The following is a 14,031-nucleotide window of genomic DNA, read 5'->3' as shown; positions in this document are numbered from 1 at the left end:
AAGGGATGGGGAGAGGAAGAGCCTTTTTACTGTGCTTTATGCATGTCAAGCCTGAATGTGAATTCAAATTCAAACAACTAGAAAGGGGAAAATCTTTCTATTCCATACCAGTCTTTCCTCTGCCCAGGACTTAGGAACACTGATTGGATTACTTCTGAACCAAATTCTGAGCAATTATTCACATGCAGGCTCATTAGCTTTGAAATTAGACTGAATGCCTCATGAGGTACTGAACATATCTCAGTGCCATAAAACAATCCACATTTTTGTTCAAAGTGTCTGTGCTTCAGGAAATACCAACTTTAAAAAATTATCCCTATTTGAACAATTATGGTCTGTGGAAAACTATACATTTTGGGTAAATGTGATCATGAAATCTCTAGATATAGACAGGTACAAGAAAATGGTATTTTTTAAAAGCTGAAAACAAACAAACAAAAACCTGAAACAAAAACCCTCTAGTCACCAACTTTCTGATATGCCAGAAATTATCCAAGCCAGTCCTGATCTCCTCCATTACGCCACTGATTTAAATCTCTCTATTTTGGTATTGTCTTTCCAACACTCATAGTTAACGTCTGGACAAATAACTTGTAAACTAAAGATCACATGCTCTCATTTCTTGAAACATGTATCAAAAATAATTTAAAAATATTCTTTAACCAAAAATATCAACATCAATGGGGTGCATCAATATGCCAAACAGGATTCTGATGCACAATGATCTCCCTGAAAAATGTTTGGCATTCACTATCCTCGAACAGAGATGTTTTCCTACTATACATAAGAGGGGTTTTAGGAAGGTAGAAGTCATGCAAGTACCTGAGAACAGAGAAGACTCTTGCCATCTTGCCAATTGCACGAATTTTGTTTCTGATTATTTCTTTCCGTGCGGCAGCTGTACCTACTTTCAATGGAATAAGAGAGAGTCTCAAGCTCATGAGTATTTACCGGGTCACCATTTTAAAGTGCATCAAATTCAACACAATTTTTTAAGTTCAGTACTCTTCACAGGAGGCCAGTACCCAAAGGGCACAAAGTTATAAAATTATGGCTTCAGAACACCATCAAAACCACCATCACATCTATGTCCACAAAACACACAAAAAAAGTTTAGGATGTTCCCAGTGATTTCCTAAAGCTAGCAAGCATCTAAATTACCGCCACTATGGTGTAGTAACTATCATAACTCATTTGCCTAAATTTTACACTTTAAATTCTTCACCGATATCTGCGTATATCAAGATGTAGGCATGCTGCCCAATATAGGAGCCAAAGCGATATTAAAGCAACAAAAAATAAAGATTTGTTGCTAATTCTTACACAGCTGTCCGAGAGAAAGCAGTAGTTTGTTTGCTTGTTTTTATGTCAACTCCCCAAAATGCACCCCCAGAAAAAAACCCACAAACTAAAATACCAAAGAATTGTGGTATTACCTCCCTTACCATCTAAGTCTACGTTTTGTATCATCTTAGGTTTGCATCACTGGCAGAAATGGCAAATACCAAAGATCTGGAGTAAATACTGCATATTCCACAGAGCAGAGAGATACCATTTGTGACAGATAAAAGTGAAGACAAAACTCTGAAAAGAGGCTTGTGATTGGGAAGGACAGGCACCTTTGCTTGCCTTGACATTATAAAAACGGAGGCTCCTTTCTCCAACACTAGGTGTTGCTGGCTCATTTCAACATATAAAAGTCATCCTTCCTCTCATCCTCCTTTCCTTTTGCTGACTCCTCAATTCCACTAAAACAGTAAAGGCAGATGAGGAGGTATCAAAACTAAAATCCTTACGTCTCCTCAGTCATTGGAGGAGGAGAGTATTAATCACACCAAGATAAAGAGTAACTGAGTCATACTTCAAGTTCAACCACAGGGGACCAAAACTGAACAAACTCAGACTCTGTCAGGTATTCCATATCTTCCATATATAATTGCTCATCAACCCTGGGAGAAAGGTATCTCATTAAAAAGTTGCCAAACTAATTTGCAAGAAGGTAGAAGAGAGGATCACAGAAGTGGTCAGAGGAAAGCTGCATATCCACAAATCTGTCTACTCGCATTCAAAAAAGGCAGCTGTGGAAGAAGCTTTTTCTATCCCTGCTCACTAGTATTTAGCTTCCACATGAGAGTACACAGACTCTAGCACAAGTCACCCTTCTCAGACCACAGTTGCAAGAATGCAAGGCCTTCTGTTGTGCAAAAGTGGGTGGACTTCCCACCCTGAACACCAAACCAAATAAAATTCAAGATAAGGCATACAAGGGCAAACAACAACAACAAAATCACACAAGAAGGAAAATGTATAGTAGAGACAAAGAAAAAAGGGAGCAAGAGACAACCTTTGTATGAACACAATGAAAGAATCTCAGGGTATGACAAATATCTGCCAATCCATTCAAACAAAATGAAAAAGCCAGGAACTACTGAATAAAGCTTTTTTAGACAAAAGAACAACAATGAACTGCAGACAACAAATTAAAAAAACAAAAAAACCCAGAAGGCTCAAGAAAAACTTTGAACAGGATAGGCTGAAACATTCTGTTTTTACTGAAAATAATTCATTTTCAATTTTAACTTTTAATTTTTAAAGTTCTAGAAATTTTTACTTTCTCTGTTTGAACACTATTAAATAACAGCTTGAGGATCTGGAATGAGAAGGAGACTCTTTCAGAGTTTCTGTAAAGGTTAGGGCTAAATGAGGGACCATCAATCTTTCCCTACAAGTCCCTCAGTTTTCCTCCTACCTACACCTATTTGAGGGGTACACTGATGCAGAGCTGTAACATGCAGGCTGAAAAGATTTCAAGCAGTGCTAGTGCCTGTATGTAACTCTGTAATAGTAAAAAGAGAAAGGTCAGGTTTGGGTAGTTTTGGGGTTTGTGGCTTCTTTTTTTTAACATTATCTTTCATTGCCCCAACCCTCCAGAAGCAACACAGCCAAGCCAAAAGGCCAAACATATTACTCCAGGCTGCAGCACTGCACTAATGTGGCCACTGAATCCTGGTTAGTTCAGAGAAGACAGTAAGGTGTTATCTGCTTGCAGAAGAATGTCTTGATTACACTCTAAATTAGAGGAGATACGACAGACTCCCATTTCCCATTCCCAATACCTGCACAAGAAAAAAATTCTGAAATGCTTATACTGTTATGCTCTGAAAAAATCACATAACCTTTGGAAACATCTCTATAATGTAATGCATTCCCAAGTACTAGAAATATTCTCTGGAAGCGGCAAATTTATATAGAGAGCAAACTGATTATTAGGTAAGTAATGGTCAGAAGAATTTTTCTGCACTGAATTATCTACCCTGGGATTTCTGAAAAACAGGTGATAGACCATGAATTTAAGTTAGTAGGCTTCTTTTTACATTTCAATCTAGCCATCTTCAAAATTGCACATACAATCAAAAAGTAACTTTTTGACATCTCAGTTGAAGGAAACTAAAAGTACTATACAAACCAGGTTTTGGGACATTATATAAACACATTCCATGCACAACCTTAAAAAAAGCTCACAATAAAAGTATTAAAGAGCAAGACAGACAACTGAACGCTCCCTACACATGCAGGACCAAAGATAAAAATTTAGAAATAGGTAAAAGAATGAAATTCTACAAAAAAAGGAATGGAAGAAAGGAGGAAAAAAATTCATGCACAGAAAGACAGATGTCTTGGAATATGACTTCTGATTACAAAATACACAAGCCTTTATAAACATCCCATTAAAATGGGTGATAATAATAAAATGCTACATCGTCTCTCAACAGAAAGGTGTTTTCTGCATTTAATAGTTATACTGCCAGGTTCTTTGAAGTCATATTTCAAACATTCCTACTCTGTCTGGTCTGTACCTTTTTTATTGCCATATATGAGTCGCTCTTCAGATGGAGAGTCCAGAAAAAAAGGAAGTGAACGATGGAGAAAAAGGTGAGAGTGAGACAAATAAAATAAAGATATTTAACTTGGCAGTGGTAATAAAGAAGGAATGGAGAAGAAATGTGAAAAAATAAAATGGAAAATTGAAAACACTTAAAAATGCATTCATCAAACAAGAAATGGAATTGTTGAGTATATTTTAAAATTTGACGATAAACAAGTGAAAGCTTGAAAGTCAACAGTTAAAAAAAAATCCATTCACACAGAAAGATAAAGCGTAGACAGTACCTAAGTGGCATTAAGAGATGCATCAAGCAAAGAAATTGTTAAAGGAGACAGAAGAATAAAATAATTCAAATTAGGAAACTGCAACTATTATACTAAAGACAGGGCATATGCAATCAACTGATGAGTGCACTTATGCTGGACAATGTAAATCCTAACGTCTCAGAATACCACCTAACACTGCTCTGCAAATGCTTGATATAATTGGTTTATGCTCAATTTAGTGGGATTACTGGAATGAAAAACGTAAATTAACTGTTTGCAGGATCACATTTGAGACTATTTCTCATTTTTCGTATTTCTGGCAACAATCTAAATGGCAGCAAAGTTCAGGTGGCTCACAACCAATGCATTTCAATCTAAAACACACAGCTGCTTAGCACAAGACTATTCTGCTACTGAATTTGAACACAGTAGTTATCAAACATTAAGAATGGGGTCATGTCTCTAATATCTTTATAAGTGATCCTCTAGTCTTCCTCAAAGGCTGCTGAAACTTTCCTTCCTCCTCCCCCATCATCAAACAATGCACCAAATCAGTTCTGTTATTGGATAAAATGAAGCAAGTCTGACAAACTTTTAGCTGTGACATTAAGCACTACTGTAAAAAAACAACAAAAGTGCGATATGCTAGGTCTTCATGTTAATGTTGCTTCTTAATCATCATGCTACAAACATCTCCTTAACAATCTACTGTATCATAGTTTAAAAGAAAGTTATAATTCATTACATAAATACGTATTATACAATCTACATATAAAAGTTCTCCTTTAACTTTTATGCTTTAAACTCAGACACCAAGACTTAAACTTGTATTTCACACTTTATGTACAGTACTTTGCCATAAGAAATATTACATCTAACTTTCAACCTACATCAAGTCTTTATTGAAGAGAATAAATAAGAAATTGAAGATCTTATAAAAAAGTTATTCTGAATATTAGCAAAGTAAGTTTAGTATGTTACAAATCTAAAGTGCCAAGAAATTCTGAGAATTTTCCACAAAAAGTTGTTTTATATAGAAATCAGATACGAGTATTTGCAAAGGATACCATTACTGCTTCAGATTACAAACACAAAACCACAATTCCCTTCTCTGCCCCCCCCAAGCATCATCAAAGAAAAATTTGAAGGCAATTTTCTACAAATTCCAGGTAATACTACATCAGCCTAAGTTAACTATTGTTTCACAAGTTATTACCATTAAAAAGATTTGTATATCTTAAAGTAACCCCTACCGTCAAATTGATCTTCTCCCTCTGTCATTAGTTCATCATCAGAGCAAATGCTCAGAACATTCACCAACATTTCTGTTACTGTATAGGAAAAAATAAATCTTAATTAATTCCCAGTAGAATTTTAAATATTTCCATGCACACAAGATATAACTAGTCCCCAGTAACTATAGTGAATGAACTTTTCAAATCACAGCCATTGCTCAGTAATCTGGTTTCAAAAATATGTGCTTTTCTTGATGTGCGTTGTCACAGAATTTAAAAAGCTCAGAAAAATAAGCAGCTAAAAATTATACCACCTAACAATCAAAGAACACAGCAGAGCTTTCTCTCCTATCTTACAAGTTCTTTTAGATAAGAATTCTCTTCCTGTATATTAGTATTTTTACATTAGCATAAGTATTTGAACTTGATTTTATGCAAAATTTACTTAAATATGAAAAAATTTTGACTGCTCAAATTTAGACTTAAAATGAGAAAGCTGTTCCATTCCTGGCACCTGCAGGCATGTAGCAGAAGCACTGAAGCAGAAAAATACTATGATATAAATACGATGCAAACCATGTATTTTCAAACTCCCCTTAAAATTATTGACATAGCGAATACACAAACTTGTCTCAAAAAGCTTGTATTTTCTTTCTCCAGGAATCTCCCCATTCTGCCACTCAATCTTTCCCACATATATCAGACTGTTTCTTAAAACAGTCAAACTTCTCCTCCCCCTAGAGTCTTCAGAAACCTATTCCAGAAGTTCAGTCAGATGGTTAAAAACCCTGTAAATTGTTGTCTACATTTATTCATGACTAATTCATACAATCCCTGTGTTATCTGCTATGGTATTCTTCTCCGTTCTTGGGAAAGTTACTCTCTCATGAAAAAAAATAAACAAATTATTCTGATTTTGACCTGTTCAGCGCAGACCAGACAATACTGACACTGTATCCTTCATCAAAAGTGGAAACATATATTTGCCCAAAGACAAAAGCCATGATTCCAGCAGTCTTAAGCATACAGCTGGGTCAATGAGCAATTTATTTAACAGTACTTGGGTGCCTCATTACAAACATCATAACAAAAGCAAAATAAACAGTATTAAGCCTTTGCTGCTGAAAATGTTATCTACTGCATCATCAGGTAAGGGAGATATAAACAAAAGTCTCCTTTCAAATGTCAGGTTCCTCTCTTTAACAATAAAAAAATTGTTGAGCGGGTTAACCACACGAAAAAGTGTCCAAATTGTTTGCATTTATCTGCTCACTAAAGACAATATAAACAAATCTAGAATGCTAAGTTTATATGACTGTAAATAAATCATTTCAAGAATACTTTTCAAAGAAATTTTAAGAGCTTTCCAGATCTCTTTTATAAAAAGAGCAGTTCCTGTGATGGAAGGATTTCAAACAGACCGACACAGCCTCTAACCTCATTGCTTTTTAACTGAAGACTACCTGGAGCCCCAGTGTCCTAGATTCACTTATCAACCCTACAGGGGAAAAAAAAAAAAAAAAAAAAAAAAAGAGGATCTGTGCTAAATTATTTTTTTTACAAGAAAAACTGTAACTGAAAAAGTTATCTTTAATGAAGGTCACTCTGTTATAACTATACAGAAAAGTTAAAAATTTACATGAACATCTCAACATAGTTTATACCTATAACAATATTAATAATTAGCATTTTGTAGAATATGAACAATTTTCATACTGACTTCAAATGCAGCTCAAAGGTACTACTTAATAATGCAGGTATACACCCTCAATGGAAATAATAATTTCTGCGAACCTCTCTGCTTTATTAGATGCAGTTTTAACTATCTCAACTGAAACAGGTGAAGAAAACAATCAAAACAGGGAGAAAAAGTTGTATTTCAGTCTATCCTTTCTCAGAAATGGCATTTTCACATGCCAAAAGAACCCTCCAAATTAGTTTAACAACTTCACCAAATCTTCTACCTGATAAAGACAAATACAGATACCTATTTTCACAAAAATTATGCAATTAATCTCCCATTGGTAAATATATTTTTTAAAAAAATAAATCTTCCGACCACCAGTCTGTGAGAAATATTGAAGATATTCACTGATGTGGAACTTTTGCCTACCTTTTTCTCCAACAAACGGCAAAGACCATGTGAAAACATCCATAAAATTTGGTAGCCAGTAAGGATGAGGAGAACAATTGAACTGACGAATATTCATCACATTGTTTTCATATTTTAATACAGCAGCTAAAATAAAATTCAGACATTTAAAAACTTGTGCGTATCACAAATGTTAAATTACAGGTTTGTTTTAGCTTTATTTTATAATAAAGACAAAATAATCCCAGAGATACTCCATTCTCTTTCTTTCACAGTATCTACAGGACAGATTTCTAATAGAGAACTTTGGATTTTTATTGCTCATGTTGCAGTTTAAGGTACTGTTACATGTCAATATAGTTTTGTACTACATCCTATTATAGGTCTATAAGGAACAAAAATTTTAAAAGGTCCTTAAAAGGTATAATTTCAGCAACTTTAACAAAAACCTAACTCAGAACTGCAGTATATCCAGATTCAGGTTTTAGTCTTCATATGTGTCTTCCAACATTGTAAGCCTGGAGTAAAACCATAGAAATCTAGATCAGGGAGAAGGGAAAGCACAGAGAAACAAAACAGAAAACCAGAAGCATTCTAAAGCTAAATGAGTGTTGATGGCATTTTTCCATACTTACACTTGCATTACACTGGGAATAACTGATGTGAAAAAGGATTCTTAAGATGCAATATCCACACAGATAATGAAAAAAATGTAAAAACTCAGTTGAAGTTATTTTTATTTCTCCTCTACTTTACAATCAGTGCAAGTAACAACAGCTTATCTTTTCCTCTATACAGTTAATCACCCTACGTAAGTGGTATGGGTTGGGGGGTGGTCCTTTGGAGGTGGGTAGGAGAAAATGCAATGTATCTCATAGAAAAGAGGTCTTGGTTTCAAAGGAACACTATTTGAACACTGGAAGATCATTCATTCATCACAAACTTGAAATGCCACACTTGAATTTCAGCAGGCTTTATTTTTAATTATTTCTGTTGTTGAACTTTGTTCTCATCTATGAATAACATTAATTCACAGCTAAGCTCTTCTCTGTAATTCTGACTTGTAAATCTTCTCTACACTATTAAGCATGCTTCTCCTATGCAACTTTATCTTGAGCAGTGCATGGACAAAAACTAATTCCTTCTGCTTTACAACTCCCTAAGAACATTTCCAATGGTGATCAGTATTTAGATCAGTACTTGCCCACTCTTGATTGCCCATTATGGCCCTGTACCATCACAATTAGCCTCTCAGATGCCCCTGATACACGACACAAACTACCTCATGCATAGGCAGCTGATCAATGCTTCCTCCCTTCCTTACTTAATTCACAAACTAAAGACAACCAGAGGAGTAAAAACACAGCACAGGAAAGCCTTGCCTGAGTGAAAAACACCAGTTAATACATTCTAAGCACTAAATAGCAACAACTTCTACAAAGGAAACGTTTGCCCACACCTGTGCTTCAAGGTGGAGCAGTCTTACAGGTCATCATTTATGTTACATGCTCTTCTTCATAACATAACTTTTATTAATAGATTTTTTTGTCCTTTAATTTCTTACCTGGCAAAAAACTGTTGATATTAGATGACTCATCTAGTAAGACATTTTTATTTTATTATTGCATACAGTTATTAATAACAAGTTCTTACCTTTATTATTGTAGACATCCAGGTAATTAGGTGCTGAAAAAATTGTTATTAATGATGGGAACCCTGTAGTTTGACTTTTCCTGTACATTCTATAACTGCAAAACCAAACAGATTATTTTACATCTTACAGCAATAAGCAATTAATTTTTATTTTACACTGTGAATAATTTCTTGAAGGACAGAAAGTACTTACCCTGCATCTTGTGCTTCATGTGCTCTAATGATTGACAACAAATTATTATTTTGCAAAAATTCACAAACTGCTGGATAGCTGTGAAATGAAAACAACTATGAGTAAAAGAAATTATCTTTAAATATGCAGCACGTCTCGGCATTAAAACATCAAATAGATCATAGCATACTCTCACCTATAAAAGTATGAGCATCCTCTGACTGTATTGTGACTGAAATGCTCCTGTGAATTTTCATTTCCAAAATCTTCTGAAGGATCTGACCACAGTAAGTCACACATTGGTCCAAATGCTGGAGGCTCTTTGAATCTATCTAACTGTTTGAGAAAAGGCAAGAGCACAAAGATTCTTTGAATATTAAATCAGTAAGTTTTACACATTTGTTAAACTACATATCCATCAATACCAAGCGTTTTTAGAATAAATCCCAACCATATCAAAGAGAAGTAGTTACTGTATATTTTTTTCCTCTCCTCCTCATGAAATAAGGCAGAGGCATGCCAAAAGAACCAAACCTGTTAAGAGCAATAAGATTTATTAGTTGCAAAAAGAAGGGAGATAAGTTCCAGACTGATGGATATGTGTAATACCAGGTCAACTTACAGACAAGGAACAAAATGGTTCCTTTTTCATGCACATGCCATATCTACCAATCTGGAGACACTGCCAGGAATTAGCAAAGAGAAACAGTACAGAAAACAGGAATTATAAAAGAAAAGCATGAATAATTATATAACTAGAAGAGACTAAATATATCATCCAAAAAAAAAAAAAATTATCCCCCAACTAAAAAAAACCCAGAAACATCCCTCTCCATAATGGATGTTTAACAATGTAATGAAGAGGTGACTAGCTTAGCCATCTTAGACTTCTTTCACGCAGGCTTTATTTCTCAGCTATAGCCCTGGTGTAATGGGCCATAAGCATTTTGGGAGATGTCTTTATTTTCTTTTCTCTAGCTGCTTCTTTACACATTTCCACTTTGAAACAACTGCAACCTTCCTAGTAACCACAGTGAAAAGGGGCAGAGGTAAGGAGGACAGTGCATTTGTTAACGTAAAAGGAAAATACCCTGCTTAAGTAAGTAACAGTCTGATGTCCCAGAAATGAAATTATATATCCCAGATTCAATGTAAAGTTTATTTGATCTTTATGTAGCTGGAGTTTGTTCACAAGATGATTTTATCCAAGAAATGTAGGAACAGTTCTTTGATGGACAGTGCATTTATCTCACTTTACCTCCCATACCAAAGAAGATGACTTTGATGGTACTAGAGAACACTTAACTCTTCATGACAGGTTCGAAGGGAGGTTTGGTGAACACCTGGTGAATTTGAGTCTAACGGTCCATAGGAATCCATTCAAATATGGAACCAGCAGTAGTGCCAAGCTCTCTCATGCCCTGGAAAATCAGAGCTCCCGAGGCTGCCACCTGTAACATAAGTGGAGAGGTCCAGATCTTTACAAATTCCTGCCGGATAATGGCAAGGCAGGTATTAACTGAAATTGTTGTTGGAATTTATTCAATATTAAAAATCCAGTGGTTTAACATTTCCCACACTGGATGATAAACCCGGTATGGAATATTTCTTCCAGATTGAAGAAGTCAGTCCATCAACTTCTGCAAGTACCTGAATTTCTGTAGATTAAACCATCAAGTTTCTAAACCTCCAGCGATAAATTTGGGTCCAGAAGCTAACAGAAGCACACACACAAGGAAGATTCAACTGTTTGTCGACTGATGTGTCCTGCAATACAGAAGGCTGAAAGTCTAGAAAGCATTTCTAAGAAATTTTCTTGAGTTATTCTTCAAGTATTTTCCTTATGACTCGGGCCAAATGAATAGACTTTATAAATAAAAGGTTTTGGTTGCTGCAATCAATGCACCTCTCTCTGAGATTACTTTCCCATAGCACTGGAACAATAATGTAGCCATTTCTTGAAGTAGGAGATCAGTTTGTAAAAAATAATTATACTTACATACACACCAAATCAGTGTCTCCTTCACTAGACAGTCTACCAACTGACAGGGTTCTCAAGACATCTCAAAATTTAAGGAAACGTCACTGCAAGCTACTCAATCAGACTGCATATTATCAAATCAGAATAACCAACTTAAGGGCTTCTCTACATTGGGACAGCAAGGAAGTTAACAAAGGATGTGAGTCAATTCAAAACACTTGTTACTGATTAACTATTTCTGAATATGTTGTGACTACAGCAAAACAGAATCTCAATACAAATTCACTTGACTTATTTCTAAACATGATTAACGTAACTGAGAACGACAATTTTATTCAAGAATAAGAATCACTACACCTGCTGTTAAAACAGAAATAGGTAGCATATTTTTTAATACATACTATAAGGTATTTAAATCTAAATTAATGTTATTATGCAGTCAGGGCTACTAAACTGCATCATACCTCCACATGGATGTTCAAATTCAGGTGTAGCAAAACCTTGGAGGTAGATTAAGGTACAACAAATTAAAACTGTTTTACTTTTGAGACAAAAGACCTTCATAGAAGTTTCACATACTTGAAGACAGACACCAGTTTTAATTAATCTGTCCTAACTTTCCTCAGAACTATCACATAGCAAAGCCCGAAAACAGTGTGAAGGCCAGTGAAGAGCGGCAGTCATGTAGTACTAAAGAAAAGGAAGTTTCAGCAACCACAGAAAGGAAGCAAGGTATTATAAAGACAGATTCCCAGTAGTGCCCCCTTGTATTTCAAGGCACTTTGCTGATCAATCCTCAGTATCACCAAGAACTAAAAAAAAAGAATGACCATCTGTTGCAAATGAGGAACAAATTCTCTGTTTCTCTTCTTTAAATTAAGAATCCCCATCCAAATTGACCTTGGTACCAGGGAAGGTCATGGAGCAGATCATCTTGAGTGCCATTAAAAGTCATATAATGGACAACCAGGGGATCAGGCCTAGTCAGCATGGGTTTATGAAAGGCAGGTCCTGCCTGACAAACCTCATCTCCTTCTATGACAAGATGACCCGACTATTGGATGAGGGAAAACCTGTGGATATTGTCTACCTGGATTTTCAAAAAGCATTCGACACAGTTCCCCATAGAATTCTCATAGAAAAACTGGCTGCCCATGGCCTGGATGAGCGTACGGTCTGCTGGATCAAGCACTGGCTGGATGGACGGTCCCAGAGAGTGGTGGTCAATGGAGCTAAATCCAGCTGGCGGCTGGTCACAAGTGGTGTTCCTCAGGGCTTGGTGTTGGGACCATTTCTGTTCAACATCTTTATTGATGATCTTGATAAGGACATAGAGTGTATCATCAGTAAGTTTGCAGATGACACCAAGTTAAGCAGGAGTGTTGATCTGCATGAGGATAGGGAGGCTCTACAGAGAGACTTGGTTAGATTGGATTGGTGGCCAACGTTAACGGGATGAGCTTCAACAAGGCCAAGTGTCAGGTCCTGCACTTGGGCCACAACAACCCCATGCATCACTACAGGCTTGGGGAGGTGTGGCTGGAGAGCTGTCTGGAAGAGAAGGATCTGGGGGTTCTAATTGACAAGCACCTGAACATGAGCCAGCAGTGTGTCCAGGTGGTCAAGAAAGCCAACGGCATCCTGGCTTGTATTAGAAATACTGTGACCAGCAGAAGTAGGGAGGTGATAGTCCCCCTGTGCTCTGCACTGGTGAGGCCACACCTTGAGTATTGTGTCCAGTTTTGGGCACCTCAATACGAGAGAGATATCGAGGTGCTGGAGCGAGTGCAGAGGAGGGCAACGAAGCTGGTGAAGGACCTGGAGAATAAATCCTATGAGGAGCGATTGAAGGAGCTGGGGCTGTTTAGTTTGAGGAAGAGAAGGCTGAGGGGAGACCTCATCACTCTCTACAACTACCTGAAAGGACATTGTAGAGAGGTTGGTGCTGGTCTCTTCTCACAGGTAATTAGTGACAGAACAAGAGGGAATGGCTTTAAACTGCAACAGGGGAGGTTGAGACTGGACATTAGGAAAAAATTTTTCCCAGGAAGAGTGGTCAGACAGTGGAATAGGCTGCCCAGGGAGGTGGTGGAGTCACCATCCCTGGGTGTGTTTAAGGGTCGTTTAGATGAGATGCTGGGGGACATGGTGTAGGGGAGAACTTGTAGAGTAGGGCTGATGGTTGGACTCAATGATCCCAAGGGTCTTTTCCAACCTGAATGATTCTGTGATCTGTGATAATCTTACCTGGACACTTCCCTCCTTATAAATCACTAGGCTTAAAATCACAATTCCTGGAATTTTGTTTCAGCAGAAGTTTTGGCAGTGTAAATGTAATCAACTAAACAGCATCTCTAAGTTCAGGACATGTGTCTGAAAGAGACGCTCTTTACCAACACAATCAGAATATTTGCATAAATGAAGTTCACAGAATAAAGATCAGATTACTGCAAGTTTCACAAACTTCCACTTTCCCCAAAATAAGAAGCACTTGCAGCAATCTTTCTGGGTAGGCTTTACTGTCATAGCTACAATGATAGCTGTCCTCTACTGGAAATAAGTTTATGCCAGCAAAAATAATAATTTAATTTGTGTAGTTTAATGACCTTCCTGAATATCAATAATACTGAGAAAAGACTGCATCCAGAAGAAATTGCATCTGCACAGAATTTTTCTTTTTGTCTTAGGTGATTCCTACACTGTTTATAGAGCTGTGATTTCCCTTCTTATGCCAGATGATTATGCT

The 14,031-nt window shown here is 36.6% G+C and overlaps 1 protein-coding gene across 15 annotated transcripts in view; it reads right to left on the bottom strand.

The window, feature by feature from the left end:
• The window catches only part of PPP3CB (protein phosphatase 3 catalytic subunit beta), a 58,950-nt gene that overhangs the window by 21,404 nt on the left and 23,515 nt on the right, over positions 1 to 14,031 (bottom strand). For 13 of the 15 annotated variants that reach the window (XR_012629669.1, XR_012629667.1, XR_012629668.1 and 10 more), the window contains 6 exons: positions 9,501 to 9,640; positions 9,326 to 9,403; positions 9,133 to 9,227; positions 7,501 to 7,626; positions 5,406 to 5,483; positions 823 to 907 (listed from right to left, as the gene is read on the bottom strand). Coding sequence is in view for 8 of the 15 variants with exons in the window: in XM_074874674.1 (XP_074730775.1) it covers positions 823 to 907; positions 5,406 to 5,483; positions 7,501 to 7,626; positions 9,133 to 9,227; positions 9,326 to 9,403; positions 9,501 to 9,640 (602 nt within the window). In the remaining 7 variants the exon portion in view is untranslated. The remainder of the gene's footprint in view (positions 1 to 822; positions 908 to 5,405; positions 5,484 to 7,500; positions 7,627 to 9,132; positions 9,228 to 9,325; positions 9,404 to 9,500; positions 9,641 to 14,031) is intronic. The other 2 variants (XM_074874670.1, XM_074874673.1) reach the window with 1 other exon arrangement.

Source organism: Strix uralensis, chromosome 7 (genome assembly GCF_047716275.1).
Source record: "Strix uralensis isolate ZFMK-TIS-50842 chromosome 7, bStrUra1, whole genome shotgun sequence".
In the NCBI taxonomy this organism is placed as follows: Eukaryota; Metazoa; Chordata; class Aves; order Strigiformes; family Strigidae; genus Strix; species Strix uralensis.
Note: the sequence above shows the minus strand (reverse complement) of the source record. Positions and strands in the feature narration are given on the sequence as shown.